The sequence below is a fragment of the Lissotriton vulgaris genome, chromosome 5 (genome assembly GCF_964263255.1).
Source record: "Lissotriton vulgaris chromosome 5, aLisVul1.2, whole genome shotgun sequence".
Lineage (NCBI taxonomy): Eukaryota > Metazoa > Chordata > Amphibia > Caudata > Salamandridae > Lissotriton > Lissotriton vulgaris.
Window position 1 is genome coordinate 536,440,025 of NC_141693.1, and position 16,506 is coordinate 536,456,530.

At 44.0% G+C, this 16,506-nt stretch overlaps 1 protein-coding gene across 1 annotated transcript in view; it reads right to left on the reverse strand.

The window, feature by feature from the left end:
• KIF20B (kinesin family member 20B) overlaps nucleotides 1–16,506 on the reverse strand; it is an 870,233-nt gene that overhangs the window by 326,771 nt on the left and 526,956 nt on the right. The window contains exon 20 of the mRNA XM_086921981.1: nucleotides 1,588–2,740. Within this exon, the coding sequence (XP_086778107.1) occupies nucleotides 1,588–2,740 (1,153 nt within the window). The remainder of the gene's footprint in view (nucleotides 1–1,587; nucleotides 2,741–16,506) is intronic.

Genomic DNA, 16,506 nt, shown 5'->3' on the forward strand with positions numbered 1-16,506 from the left:
CAGATTAAATGAAAAGCAATGGCTGATCATCCAAACCAAGAGTAAATATGCTTAAATCGGCCATCCAAATTAGATGATGTATTAAAACTATAAATCAAATCCCAACATCTGGGCAAAGAAACTCCACGTTAAGGTTCAGGAGTAAAGAATGCTACTCAACCGTAGTATAGCACAGTGCAAGGAAATTGAGAGGGGCATGGTAATCCTAGATGAATACAAATAAAATAACCCAGGTGAGCATGGAAGGCCAGAAGATTTATTGAACCATCATAGGAAGATGTAGCGGTTGTACAATCTACAGCCTAATAGAAATAGTTACCATAAACGTAACTTTATCCTGACTCTTCCCCCTTCTTAACTTGCAGAACAAGAAAGGGAAGTGAAAAGTAAAATTGGATTCTTAGGTCTGGGCCAACAGGCTGCAGAGAATTTTCTGATGAAATCTTAAACTCTTGTGACCTGTAAAATGTGAGAGAGAAACCTTACACCTAATCTGCAAAGATCTGTCACATGAACATGCCTTGTGAATGGCATCTGCGCTTGTCCCTGCTGGAGGAGGGAGGTTGGTCTCAATCAGTGTAGCAGCATGTGGTACAAATTAGCCACGTGGCAATGGCGGTCTTAATGTCCATTCAGAAATTAAAATTTGCAGATGTAAAAAAAACCGCTGGCCTGACAAATGCAGCCCCCCACCCGCAATTCTGTCTGGACAAAAGTTCAAAGTATGTGTACATTCAGATTGACTCGTGTCTCTTGACATCCTTGTTAGCCACTAAGTAGGGCTATTTTTGCCGGTTCTTGTAGGCTTTGATTACGTTGTGGTAGGTTTGCAAACTGCCCACCATGTTTCAACCAGGTGACCCAAAAGATGGACTGCACTGCCCACAAAGCATGTAACTGCTGAAATCCTTCACTAGTGCGTTGAGGGAAGCTCAAACATTTAGTTTTATACTGAATTCTGGTAGAGGTCTTCCTGGCAGCCAGTGGTACTTAAAAGGTCTGTAAGCGCTAAGGATGAGCGATAAAGAGGGAGTAACAATGACCTCTTCCCCCACAGACAAATGGTCTCTATTCAGGGGATTTTGGATGTTCTGCCTTTCACGTTTATGGAGCAGATGTGACGGCAACTTGGACGTTCCTCAATATTTTTTTTAGAAGGCTATCCGAGAAGTTGGATAAAGTTCGATAAGGAACACAACAACAAAAAACATTAAATCCAACATCAAGCTGCAGTGCACTAATGGTGAATCTCCTCTTCACCCATACGCATAATGTTCCTGCCTCACTCCATTACTTTGAGGGAGTGACAGATGCAAAAGGTAATAAGTCAACACCTTACTTTGAGAAATTATTTATCATATATCATTTATGTTCAGCGTAGCATAGATAAAGGTAACATTTGCCACATCGTTACCTCCCCTTCCCATTGAAATGTGTCTTGTTCCACTCCTGAACAATATTGACAACACTAAAATAATGATATTTCTCGTAGCACATAAGATTCCGCAAGAATGCTGTGAATTATAATGTATTACTTGGCCTTCCAGTCCATAGTACGTTATAGAAGAACATTTTTAATGTACTTACTGTACAATTTCTTGTTTTCTGATCTCCTCTTGCTTTTCTCTCTCTCCAAGGGAGTCCTGAACAGCTATGAGCGTATTTTTTATTTCAGCCAATTCCTCTTTCAGTGCAATTTCTTTCTCAGTCAATGACTGAACTGTCTTTTCCGATTCCTGATATCTTTGCTGCAATTCTTCAACTGCAGACTTCTTATGTAGGATTTGTTCTTCCAAACTTTCATTTTTATCTTTAATGGTCTTCACAAGACGATCTAATTCTAGTACCTTGTCTTCGTAACCAGACTTTTGTTTTTCAAGCTCTGCTAATTTACAAGTTACCTCGACCATATGTTTCTTTTCACATTCTAAAAGACTGCTGCTTTCAAGCAGCTGCTTTCTAAATTGCTCAGACAGGGTCTTCTCGTTCTGCAATTTCCCTAGATTTTCAGCTTCACTCAATTTCAGCTTGATTTCACTGTTCTCCGTTTTAACTCCCTCAATGTTTTCCTTTAGACTTGCAAGCTGCTCTTCCAGCTTTTTTATTTGGCAGCTTTTTTTGGCTGAGACTTTTACTAAGTGCTGGCACTCTTTCCAAAGGCTTTCTATGGCACAGTGGAAAGTGCTGCTACGCCCATCTGTATTAACGGAAGCATCAGACAAAGTATTTTCACTAGAGCTTGTAGAACAGCGGTGTGTTGAATTTTCCAGATCGAAAGTTTTCATTTGCATTTCATCCTTGCTCAACAGGTCTATTTTGACTTGAATGTTTTGTATTTGAGATACCTTTTCTGAGATATTAAGCTTATTACTTTCTACTTCTGCTAGCAATTTGCTAATATGTTCTCCTTGCTCCTTGTTAATTTCCTTTTGTGTCTGAAATTCTGAATCAATCTTTTCACATTTAGAGGTAATTTGTTGAACCTCTTCACTTAATCCTAAAGCTTTTTCTTCGGAGGATGATAATGCCTGCTGCATGCTTGACAGCTTGGATCTGAGCTCTTCATTTCCTGCTCTTTCGCCTTGAAGTTCATCAGTCAGTTCTGCTATCCGAATTTGCGTTGCTTCTAATTTTTCTTCCAATTCGGTCAAGGATGCTCCTCTATCAGGAAAGCTGTGCTGGTGATTCTCTTTTTTTTCATCGTCTGCTCCCACGGTGGTACTCAACCTCTGATCCGTTCCTACAACAGTTATATCAAAAATAAGTCAGCCAACAATCCAAAATCATTTCAACAGAATGTATGAGAGGAACATGAGCGAGCATTGGATTAATCAACAAACCTTTGACAGAGTACAAAGAAAATCCAAAGCCATGGAGTAACTTCAGAAGAGGCCCAGAAAACAAAAACTGTATATATCGCAGACTGCTGACCTCAGAAAAAAAACGTCTCAATTTTTAAGCATGGTCCAACACCTCAAATCTGGAATTGACAGTACTCATTGAACATTTTTTACAACATGCAGTTGAAATAAGACAATAAGCTTGGAATGCATAAATCATGGACTGCTTCCAATCACATTCCCAGATTCATACAGTCTGCTAAAACGTTATCATAATCTACTTATGTCATTGTGACAAAGGCTCATACACTGGGAGTACATGTAGTTTTACAAAAGATCCATAGACAGTAAGAAATGGCATCTTCCATGGCACATGGGAGGCGGCTGGCAGGGTGCTGCTTCGAATAGTTTCATATTCTATGAAATTACCTGGAGGAAGATCAATGTATTGTGTTGATGTGTACAGTGTTGCAACAGAAATGTATAACTTTTCTTGGAAGGGGCTGTTGAAGACATGTGTAACTTATGCTTGAGAGATCTTTAGCGAGAGTGAAAAATTGATGAAATGGAGTTGCTAGCACTATTCATCTACAGTGGCCAAGGACATGATCTAGCCTTAAAGCCCACCCTGGTAATACAGCTACACGAGCCTTTAAAGACCTGCCGGGTGTTGTAAGCCCACGTCCAGGGCCTATACTAAGGGACAGTGCTGCCTAGTATGGCGAGTTATAATGCTTTCACAATATGTCATCCAATAAGGGGCAAATTAAATAGCAGCCTCCTGGGAGATGCAGAGAGTGTTAAAATCCATTGCGCCCCCAAAGCGAGTGTCTTTCACAGTTCTTGCTGTATGTTCTGGACCATTCAAACAGCAAAAGATGTGACCGTGGCAGTAGTCAGCCCCCAACTCTCCCTGGGCTCTGGCAGACAGTTTAGGTCTCGCCTTGGCACTGCATCCACTGTCTCAGCGAGACAAAGTAATCTGTATGTTAGCTTAAACTCCCTGGAATTTGTTTTTCCGCTTGCAATTGGTTTACCTGTGGCATTGTTATCTTGCTTTCTGTTGGCTGTTGATCCTATGGTAACTTCCATGTAGTCCTGAGGTAGCGATGCCCAACTACAATTTTAGTCCGCTATCTCGCACTTGTTTTAGTTGCATGCAGTGTACCATCTTTTTCTCACGTTGTTTGTTTATTCATTTTGAACATCACTCCCTGTGTCTGTAACTAGACACTCTCCACTACGCTGGCTAGTTATTTTAGCCTCTGTAACAAGAGCAGCAGCATTGCATCATAGAATTGTGCCATTTGTGCAATTTTTCCTGTTGATTTGTTTCTGCATTTGTTTTTTTAATACAGCGCAGGTATGCCCAGCCGTATCTTCGCCTATGGCGGCTCCACCTTTGTTTTGCACAAAGTGCGTCTCGCACACCTCCTGCGATTATCCCTGTGGTCTCCACCCCAACATCTCCCACAATAGTGCGTGTGTGGGCCTCCACCACTATCAATCAATGATTTTCATTTTATAATGTATATTAGGGCGAACATTTCCCACAATCAATCACAAAATGTTCAACCGACACCCAGCGCCGAAGTCTGCAGATCCCGCTGCTGAGCTAAGTCCTCTCGCTCTGCAGGTGGCTCGCATTAGCAGTAGCTCGCTCTCTGGCTTTTTGTTTCATTTGGTAGTACTTTCCACGAGCACCAGTAACATTACACAATTACAGTTTGATATTTTTTTGTAGACACAGGAAGATTAATCGGCAGCGCATGGCATTACTTAAATGTCTTTAAAAGAGATGCTGATTAAGCTCCCTGTGTCTACAAAAAAAACCAAATATGGTACTGTGTAATGTTACTAGTGCTTGTGGAAAGATCTACGAAACTGAAACAAAAAGCCCCCAGAGCGAGTGAAGGCTTTGCCTCCGGAATGATGTGCATGGTGGTGAAGCACTGACTCGGCGTCTCTCTTGAAGCGTTGCCGAGAGCACGTATTAAGTCTCTCCCTTCAACTGTGGTATATCGTGCAGGATCTTGCTCCCACTAACTTGGCCCCAGCCCTGTCTCCCCTCAAACCTGCTCCTGTGAAACCCCGGCGTGTCCAGCGGCCAGCAACCTCAAAAACCCCCAGAGGACCTGCCTGCATTCACTTCCCAAGCTGTTTCTCCCGTGAACACCGGACGTGTTTAAACTGCAGCTCCTGGTGCCAGCCAGGAACCCTAAATCCAGCACACTGCACCCGCCGAGCCCGGCCCGTGTTTGAGTCAACAAACACCACAAGGAGGTCCCCCCGGCGATCCTGACCAGAGATCCGGTGACCCCTGACCTGCCTCCAGACGACGCCTGCAGCCTCAATCCAGAGGACTCCCCCCTACCACGACCAGACCAGGTAAGAAAATCGGACGTCCTAAGCCTCACAGCCTTGTGTGCCAAACCCAGTGGTGCCTAACCATCCCAACTTACCCCTTGAAGTGGAGGTCATTTCTGGAAGATCCGCATCCCAGAGCCTACAGTGTTTTTGTCCCGGAGAATCTCCATTGAAATCAACAGGGTACCCGACCTCAAAATAGAACCCTGCACCCGGCTGCCCTAGCGCTGCTGAGGGTGCCCCTTTGGTGCTAACCTGGTCCCCAACTTGCCCTGAGCTTAACCCTAGGAGCTTTGCTCCCACAACCCTGTGGCCTGCTTGCCAACCGCCACCAACCGGAGTCCCCATCCCCCATAAGCTAACATTGGGCATTAACACTCTGCACCCGACCGCCCGAGTGCCGCTGAGGGTGCAACTGTGCATCAGTAACCCTGGGAGAACCCTGAGTCTAACTCTAGAACCCTAACTCAAAAAACCGATTACTTATATTGAAAAGGATAACTCATTTTTCCTCATTGGATAACTGACACTTTTTCTCCCAAAAAGTTTGTGTCTACCTTTGAAAACTACAAATATTCCTTAAAAATCAGCGGATTAACCAAAACGCATTTTCTCAACTGTTTTCAGGAAATGTCCCAGTGCTGAAATAAGGATCCAGCACGGAGTAAGAAAAAGTAACGATAACCTAACTTAACCTGCTAAGTGAATTTCCTCCCATTGGATAACATTGGTGATTCTATGTGAAAAAGTTTTTGTCAATTTTTGAAATGCAATAATGTTCCTTAAAAATCGTACCTTTGACCAAAACACATTTAGTCACCCATTTTCAGGAAATGTCCCAGGGCTGAATCTAGGATCCAGTCCTGTCTTAGCAAAAGTAATCTGAAAAGTAATTAACTGCATTTTACCTAAAAAGCCCATTCGATTGAACGTACTAAACCTGCAATTTATTTATTTATTTATTTATAAAATTTCGAGAGCGCACAAATACCTTTCGGTGTCTCGGCGCTAGAGTTCGTTAAGATTACAGGGAGCTCCTACAGAAACTTACTGATTAAAAAGCCAAGTTTTTATGTGCTTACGAAATATAAGTAAGGAAGAGCTAGATCTGATATTAAGGGGGAGCTGATTCCACAATTTAGAGGCGGCAACTGTGAAGCGTTTGTCACCCCATGTTGCTTTCCTTGTGCGTGGAATATCAAGTAGCTGAGATGCCGCAGAGCGTAAGGAACGGTTAGGTTTGTGCAAAGTGATGGATTTTTTAAAGAATTCCGGTCCGGTATTGTGCAATGTTTTATAAACAATGCACAAAGCCTTAAACTTTGTGCGGCTTCTGACAGGCAGCCAATGTAGTTGGCGAATAATGGGTGAGATGGACGAAAATTTGGGAGTGCCGGTTAGGATTCTTGCCGCAGCATTTTGCACTAGTTGTAATTTATTCATGACTTGTTCCTGTGCATTTAGCCATAGTCCGTTGCAATAATCAATTTTTGAGAGGACTAGCGTAGACATTAGGGTTTTACCTGAGTTTGGAGGAAGAAACGGGAGAATCTTCTTTACCATTCTCAAGGTATAAAAGGAAGCTGAAACCACTGCGTTGGCATGGCTAAGGAAAGTAAGCCTATTATCGAATAGAACTCCGAGGTTCCTAACTTTAGGCACCGGGAGAGGTGGATCTCCCAGCTCTGCTGGCCACCAGACTGGTGACCAAGACGGGGTCAAGTTGCCAAAAAGCATGACCTCCGTCTTGTCGGAGTTTAGTTTTAAGCAGTTCTGGTCCATCCAGGTGCAAATCGCTCTCATACCTTCCTGGAAATTAGCGGCCACTGCAGCTCCATTCCTGTGGATAGCCAGGACTAATTGAGAGTCATCGGCGTATGATGTTATTCCTATGCCGAATGACTTGATCACCCTCGCTAAGTCCGATACATAGATATTAAAAAGCGTCGGACTTGTGTTGCAAACTGTTTTCTTAAAACTGTAACCAAAGCCAGCACAAGTTACACTGCTATTTTGAACTATGTTCATACAAGTAATTTACTACTGAATAGTATTGTTATGCTTACCTGCACCAGGCTTGTTTGGTTATATAAATAAAACAGTATATTTTTTTTATATAAAACAATTGGCCTAGAGTTCAGTTCTTGAGTATGTGAGACCATTTGCTGACAGTGTGTTCATCAAATGCTTTACACTGTTCTCGGATACTGCCTTACTGCTCGACCAAGCTACCACTTTAGATTGTAAGGTTCTATATAACTTTAACCTCTGCCAAACCGTTGACTCTATACACACTGTACCTCACTTTGGTGCAGTGTATATAGAGCCAGTTTCTTACAAAAAGCACAACTCCACCCCCAGTATTTTGGAAACTAATGTACCTCCCTGCACAATATGTTTGGTGTTCGTTGAGTCCAGGGCTGTCTGAAGACGTCACACACTGAACGCCTACTCTTTAAGGAAAGAAAAATTTGCGATTATTGCGGAGGTTGTTTGCCCTGGTTTGCATAGTTGGTACAATATAGATTAGATGGTGTGGGCATGTTTTTGTAACATTCTAAGATATTACATGCATTGTTACCCACCAGTTAGTATATTTTAAGTCCATTGGTGCCTGCCCTGATCTTTGAACAATCTGCAAAATTAACTTTATGCCAATATGCTATGTGACTAACTTGTAACTAGCAGTTCAGCTTCTGTCATAGTTGTATTCTCTGTTAGATGTAGGTCATTCACTAGTGCTTGGCAATAAACAAGCTATAATCCCCAAAGGCTGATCATTCGAAAATGCCTTGCTTAGGCTCCTGAATGTTATAGCCTGTGCAGAGCAATTAACAGTGTGCTGTTAAGCGTTAGATTGGAAGATGAACAAAAATGTGTGCCTTGTTTATGCAGGCTTGGGTTCTTTTAATGCCGAAATATGAATTGGTCAAAAGTGGAGGACAAAGTTCAAGAACTTCTGCTTTGTGCAGGAATGTTATTCAGTAGTGCTCTTTCTAGCTTAGTAAAATCAACATTTTATAGGCAACAAACCAGGCTGGTGAGCCCTTCACTTTCCTGTGGCTAATTTTAGTGGGGGAATCTTCAACCAATGATTTGACTTTGGAACTAATTTTCTCAGAAACATTTTTTGCCTATTAGGACCCGCTTTAAAGACCCATTTAAGGTCCTTCTGGTTAGTTACTGGTGATAGTGTTCTCAGTACCTAGAATTGTTTACAAAGAAGTATGCGATGTAAGTGCCTGAATAAGCATTTTGTGTATGTGGGAATCCTGTCTGAATTTAGCTGCCTCTGATATAGAACTGTGCACTGCAGTCATTTGAACTGTTAACATTGGTGTTATAAGATTGTCGTCAATAATATTTATTTTTAATTTTTTTTAAATCATTAACGGCTTACTGTACTTTGTGACCCTTTTTAACATTATATACATTTCCTTGGGGAGAAGTGAGTTACTGTAAGTCTTATTGTAATGATCTATTTATTTATTTATAAAGTTTTATAGAGACTTTAATGCTTGTGTTGACCCTGGCATCAAAACTTGCTTTGAAAAGACCGCAGTACATTAACTAGTTCGATGCTGATGACGGAACCGCTCCGTCATCAGCTGCGGTAGCGCTGTGCTGATGACGGAGCGGTTCCGTCATGGCCCGCTCGCCGTACCTGCGCGGCGCGGATTCCGCGCCTGCACTGGGCATTCCATAGAGCGGGCGGGGCCATGACGGAACCGCTCCGTCATGAGCACAGTTCAACCAAGGCTGGTGACGGAGCGGTTCCGTCACCAGCATGGGCGCGCCGCGCGGCAGCCCCGCCCCCTTAGCGCTGCGGCGGAATAGCCGCCGCAGCGAAGGTGTTAAGAACTCTGCAGCTGTTCGCTTTGAATGCACAACCCACTTGTGCATTGCATATCCATAACAAGCACTCGCAAAGCTTAATGTCTTTAAAAAGCAATGCAGACCTGCTGTCATTTCTTATGCTTTTTGCCAAGCTTGTCCGCATCAGCAAAAAGAAATGCTTTGTTTGCCAATGCTGAATAGCATCCGCAAAAAATAAAAGAAAAAAGCGTGATGTATAATAATTATATTTATATAGCGCTTATTACCCCTGACGAGGTGTCTAAGCCATTTATGCTGGACAGCACGCTGCGCTGGAACCAAAGGTTAATGGTTAGTTCAATGTTATTGGTTACGGTTTGTTATTGGGATTAGTTTTGTGCACTCAGAGCAAACCATTCCATGCAGTCATTTCAGTTTTTCGTCTGAGCCTGGGCAGGGCATGTGCTGCTCTGCGAGGCATTCTGTATTGAGTTATGGAATAGATGCTCTGCCCATTTCCCCGCCCATCTTTTTAATTGGCTCCTGTTACTGTCCTTTCGAAATCATTGCCTTTCATTCATGAATAGGCTCACTAGTCCCTCCTTGGTACCACCTGGTCTGCATTTGTAACCTCTCATAAGGACTGGACGTTTTACTTGTGATGTTACACGGTCTGCTTTACCTAGTTGGTGAGCACTATTTTCTTTAAATATCGTCAATTATTCTACCCACGACGTTGCAGCACGCCTCTCTTTTATATTGTTATTAATATATTTATTTAATTTGCAGCACTGTGCGCTTTTAATTTAGCAGCCGCTCTTCATTTATTTAATTCACAGCGTGGTCAGCTCTCACTTTAGCGGCTGCGCTTCTTTATTTAGCTTACAGCACAGTCTGCTTTCACTTTAGCGGCCGCGTTACAGAAAGTTTTTTCCTTTTTTTTTCGTTTTGAGTGAAAGCATCCCATATCGCGCTATCACTTTAATGTTGGCCGCACCCCTTTCTTTAGATGCTGCTTATTGTAACCTGAATACGGCAAGCGGAATCTAAAGAAAGGGGTGCGGCCACCATTAAAGTAGTCTTAAATTTGCGAGAGTTTAAGCTATTGCCATTACAAATGAAAACTGCTTTTATAAATATTTTGCTTTTAAAAACACAAATAAAAGGCATTTTCATTTACAATGCCAATAGCTTAAACTGTTGCAAATGTGAGACCTATTGCATTCAAAATGCTTGTTCTGTTTCTACTGTTAACCCCTTCCCTGCGGGGGTTTTTCACCTCCTGTGCGGGGGGAGGGAGGCCGCGCGCGGCGCCACCATGCTGGTGACGAGCTCAGCTCGTCATGAGGCACAGTGGAGCTGCACTCATGACGAGCTCAGTTCGTCATGGCCACACCCGTTTTTCGAACGTTCAGCACAGCGGGGAAATTATCCCTGCGTGCAAATGTTCCAACGGCCGTGACGAGCTCAGCTCGTCATGAGTGCAGCTCAACCGTGCCTCATGACGAGCTGAGCTCGTCATTAGCACGCAACGGGTTAAGGGCACCCAGCGGGCCCCTATTGCTGGCCCGGTCACTGGACTTAGGAACGTATTACTGTGATCGTTCGCGTGTCAATTTGCTGTCATGCAGAATTTTTTTTGTTTCATTTCCCTGGTTGCACGCATTGAAACAGCTGTGTTACACTCCTGGTCTTTTCATCCTGACACCACCGAGGAGCATTCATTTGATCTCACTACATTTTATGTGGGCTTAAGTTCTTGAACTCTATTTTATGACTGTTTTGGGCAGTTATATTAAGGTACCTACACAAGCCCGTGTGAACGTCTCATTACATTCTCCCCATATTGGAAGAGCTGGACAACACTGCCATCTACTGGTTATTTTTTTAATTGAATATAAAATTGGTCTTACATACATCCATTTTGTCTTCACGTTTCATGTTGCTCGGGTACTGAACAGAGTACCAGGTATTCAACTATGATATCAAGTCGGATATCTGTATTTTTAGGTCTCGCTTGCATGAACAGCTTATTATTAATCACATAGGCGAAACCTAGTGCATTTACCAGTGCTTGTTATACATATTTGTTTTACATTCTAAAATACCAATGCATTTAGAGTCAAGCAGTTGCAATAGAGTAGTATTGGGAATGTATTTCCTCCCTATAGCCACCTTATTTAATCGTTTTACATCTAAACATACAAAAAATAAAAAGATAAAACCTAAAACAAAATTAGTTACAGAGCCAATGACTTCATTACTCAGGTGTGCTCTCTTTCCCCAGAAGGCTCAAATACAAAGCTTGCATGTACCCAAATGCAAAGTAAGAAGAATGCAAAAATGTCAATGAGTGAGATGCTTAACCACTCTACTGATGAGAACCTAAAGTTTCTACAAACAAATTATTTTGGTGTCAAAGAGCACACCTTTCCATATTAGCCACTGGCACTGAATTTGAGTGCGCATGTGCTCCTTGTGAGATCACAGCGACTTAGCCAAAGGTTAAACTGGGAGGATCCATTGCCATTCTGAATGCTACAGTGCAAGAAGCAAAATGTTAATGTCACCATAACAAACAAATTAAGAGCGCTAACAGCCCATATTAGTAAGTATATTATACGTATAATTTTAGTAAAATCGAAGGATGTATTAATTCCAAACCCAATGAAGTTTCCACTGTAAAAAAAAGATGGGTCTGGACAAGAGTGCTTGCTGGGGCTAATGATATAACAGAGCAATTGTGGCTGTTTCTCAAAAGTGGAGTGCTACAGAAAGGAGAAGGGGAGGAGTCACCTACAGGCCTTTACATGACCATTTTGGAAAGGAACTCGCCCCCATCATCCCCTAAGCCCCAGCAAACTAAGCCGCAACCCTATACCACAAGTTGGAGCCAACATAAAACATCATGTAGCAACGACCACGCTTGTAAGAGCAAGAGTTCCTATGCTGATCAGGTTTTCATTTCTGAGCACTCACCGAGTTGCCAAACACCCTAGGGACTGGATACGCCTTCCATCCTGACAGAATCTAGAGCAGTCATTCCATCTGCTTGGGTCACGACAGAAAGCAAATATGTAAGACAGTATGGATTCCACACCAGAAAATCTCAACAGAAACATTGCAATCTCCTCTGTCCTGATGCAGTGGATGGACTGATATCCTTGTATCTTACACCAGGCACTACCTACTCCCGCGCAAAAAAAAACACAGATGAACAGGTGGACAGGAGCTCTTTGAGGTAACCCGAAAGGGATCCCCAGCAGATCAGTGCGCCCTTCAAGACAAATAAATTAGATGAATCTGAACAAATAAGTGCTGGGGCTGTCGGGACTAACCCACTATTGGGGTTGAAAATGCATTTGAAGTCTAGCCTTTAGCACACAAAGTAAGTAGTGGGTCGTAGGTTCCATAAGACTATGGGACCCAAATAATACTGTTTAACAAGATGAAATTAGAGGTATACTGTGTCACTGATGAAACACGCCTTTACAACTGCAGACCGTGCCTCCGTTTTGCGATATTAAAGCTAGCGTTCATGAATTGTACTGTGCAGAAATAAGATGAACATGTGCTTGGAAAGGTTCATTGAGAACCAGAGAGGGGGCATCCAGAGAGCAAAAAAGTAGCTCTCTTGCATTTTTCCTGAATATCTGGTCGTCTTGGTAGGACCTCCATAACGGTTAGCATTCTAAACTCCATGAAGACTATATGTGGAAACTAGCATAATCTGCCACTCCTAGTCTGGGATAAGAATCAAAAATAAATCCAGAGGATACAATTTGCAACTGTACAAACCAGGCAGGCTTGATATCAGACGTGGAGCTAGTGTAGGGTTTGTTTCCAGGAAGGAGGATGGAAACCTTGCAACAACTTAGTCCAATGTGGTGGGCTCACTTTTAACAATTTTACACCTAAGCAGATTTAAAATATCTCCAGAGGCAAAGAGGAGGCAAAGATACGTTTTTAAATAATAGGCTTGAAGATCAAGGTGAAAGGAGAGACCCCCCCCCCCTAAAAGTCACCTTTTAGGAAGGTTCTTGCAAGTGCAAATGTTATGACATATGTGTAATGCCACATACATGTCTTCTTTAGAGGTGTGAATACCCTATGCAGTCCCACCGGCTCCATAGGTGGTAATGCTCAGTAAGACTATCTTTAGAGTCACCTAGTGACACTACCTCCTACAAGAGGAGGGAAGCTGGCACTAACAGGGTAAAGATAACCGTATGCTGCAATCAATTTTATTACTTTAGGCATCAGATAAAGGACCAAAGGAATACAACAACGCATTTCATTAACCTGATTAAAAAAAAACTAAGAATTACAATAGTTCATTAGTGAGCAATCTCAGAAAAGTAACAAGGGTAAGAAAGTGCAACACCAGTGAGAAAGGGAAACCTAGTAAAACTGAAAAAATAAGTAAGATAGTGGCTTAACATACATACATGAGATACAAGAAAATAATATATACATTAAGACAGTTGGCCTGAACTTTGTTTAAATGCCTTGCAATTTTTGTAGGTTAGCATGTCTTTCGTTTTTTAGGCTAGACCTAAAAAGGACACAAACTCGAGCACAACAATCCATCTGAACAACAATTAACAATTTCAGGGTTTCCTAACCGGGGGAGGGGCAGAAACCAGAATGATGTAAACAAATGAATATTAATTGTCTGAAGGCTGGAGTGGACCACAAATGACCACTTCTGGTATTCTATGTTACATGGAATACAAGATTGCTCTTTAAACACACCATAATATGCCTCAGACCTAGGATGCTCAAGCATTTTAATAGGTGAGGGTCTTTTTAGGTCTCGGACCGGAAATGCTGGCTTGCCAGCTTCCGGTAGGAGATCTTATGTTTCTTTGTAGTGTAGTTTAACCCGCCTCTCTCCTCCATTGACTGGCTTCCTAAACGGAGGCCAGCCATTGGAGGAGAGAGCCGTCACTCAGATTTAGCCCCGTCTCTTTCGGATTCGGGGGCGTATATTTTGCTGTTCTTTAGCTCGTGACGTCTTCCGTCACTCAGGACAGCAAAACACGCCCCCGAATGCGAAAATTACCATGCTTTCTCCGAGGCAGTTCTGCTTTGCCTCGGAGAAAGACGGTGGTGGTTTCCAGAGCTGCTCTGCTCGTCCCCCCTCCCTCCACCCGCAGCTCTCCTTAGTGCCGCTCCCCCCTTCCCTCCGCCCGCCCGCCGCTCTCCTTAGTCCCGCTCCCCCCCTCCCTCCGCCCGCCCGCAGCTCTCCTTAGTCCCGCCCCCCTCCCTCCGCCCGCAGCTTTCCTTAGTCCCGCTCCCCCCCCCCTCCCTCCCTCCCTCCCTCCGCCCGCAGCTCTCCGGTAGTCTGCTCTTGCTTTGGGTATGACACCCTACGAGACGTGCCGCCTTTACTCATGGAAACTTTCTTAATTAAAAAAAGACATTAACGCACCACTAAAATAACCCACGGCCCCAAACTCTAGCCGCTTTTCTGGGTCTTGGAGGCAGGCTGGAGTCTGTTTCAGTTGCACTTTTCTTTGAACCACTAATTTCATCAGCAGAAGCCGGCTGACAGGGACGGTGCCCCACACAGGCCGCCGGTGTCTCTCTTCCCCTCTCTGTGTGAGGGTCCAGGAGGAAAGAAGAGGCTCGGATTTAGGAGTACTAACCCCCACACAACCTCCACAGCAGCATTTTTCCTAGACCTGGCGCTCAGGAACACACCTCCGTTTACAAAAGTTTTTCAAAGTTTGCTTCATTAACCGAGAAGGGATCCACCACTCTGCCTATTCTTCCTCTGGTGGACTCTGTGGTCAAATTGAGGGCAAATCACATCACACGGAATCGAGCAAAGGGGTGCTCGGCTGCATCTCCCAACGGAATATACCATTCTGGGGACGGGGGAGTTGCAGGACGCTGATCGGGGGATGTTCTGTGCAGCGGTGGGTGTCAGCATCAGCTGCATCAGACGAGAGGCGAGCACGGAGGGACACAGTGTGACTCTAAAACGTCACTGTCCCATGTCAGAAGATCAGGTGCGCCCTGATACCTTCAACTAGAACTTCAACAGCAACCCGACTGCGCAGAGCCGAGAGCTGCGCTCTCTGACGCATTTTCCGTCGAATTGAGAGGATTTTGTTTATGCCCAAGTGCCCATTAGCATGAGGACAACACGCCTTGTAATTCGAGACCTCGAAAGCTTAATCGTGCCAAGTATGCGCATAATAAAAATTATTTTCGGGGGTAGCATACTTTTTTGTCTCAGAATGAATGAAAATGCACTAATGTATTCAGTGACTCCTGTTTCCTATTGGTTGCCTGTGCAGGCTCTCGATGGCTCGAAACCCAAGTCTCTCAGAGTCCAACAGGTTTTTTATTGAGTGATTGCCCGCGTCCTACTCACCTCCCAAGGCTTCTAGCAAGCAGTGCAGGAGCCAAGACTACTTTCACTTTATAAGCCATTCACACCAGGTTCAACTCAAACAGCGCCCAACACATTCTCACACACGCCTTACAAAATATGACATTTCTCACCATTCTTTGATTTGATGGCTTAATAGCATGGATACTTAACGTGAACACCCTGCCTGTTTTCACTTAAGCCTTTTCAAGAACAAGCTGGAAAGTGATACCCTGCGATGCGAGGTTAGAGCAAGTCGAGGGAACAATGGAGAGGCAGGTTTGATGTATTAGGCACGGATTGTGAGAATGTTTCGCTGCGATTCCCCCTCAGGAACCATTGAAGGTCCGCAGGGGCGAGTGCTGGGGGCACAGAGACGGGAGCGTGGGGCTGTGCCAGCGCAACAGTGCGGCATGGTGAGGGGCTTCTAAGCGCAGGCATCCGCCAGCATCTTCTGCCGGATCCACCTCGCTGGTGTTCGGATATTGGACTTCATTCAACTCCAGCAAAGACAGGCATATCATTGAATATTGGGAAGGTTGTCGGGGTTCTTCGACCAAGACTGCTTTCAAGGGTGCCAGGAATACGTTTGGCTTTTGCAACAGCACCACACTGCGGCAGAAACACGAAGTGGACGATAGCCCGCAGAGTGATTGTATGAACATGCATTTTTCTAAGCCATCGTTTTCACTATATTTTATGCCCTCTACAAGTCCCCAAGACAAACCCGTTGGATAATTTCGAGAGGTTCTTCCGCATGAGCACGCTTCTCGTCTGATGGGTTCTGCGAATTTGACGTGTGCCTAGGTGCCTGGCATCCCGCTGAAGGCCGGCAGGGGCATAATGCAAGTCCCACACCTCCTACGGAGCAGTGGCCCCCAACGTTTCAGGGGCTCCCAACTTTTACGGGTGGGGGGCGCATTCAGCCTAGGGAAAATACATATCTGTGAGATGTGGGAGACTACAGAGCCCCTCTTTACATTCTATAGATGACCCTTTCAGTTAGCGTAACGCCACTGAGGCTGACCTCGAACACTATGCGCCTAGAATGGAGCACGAACACACGCACTTCCTGGGTCTGAGTATAATTATTTCTTTTTA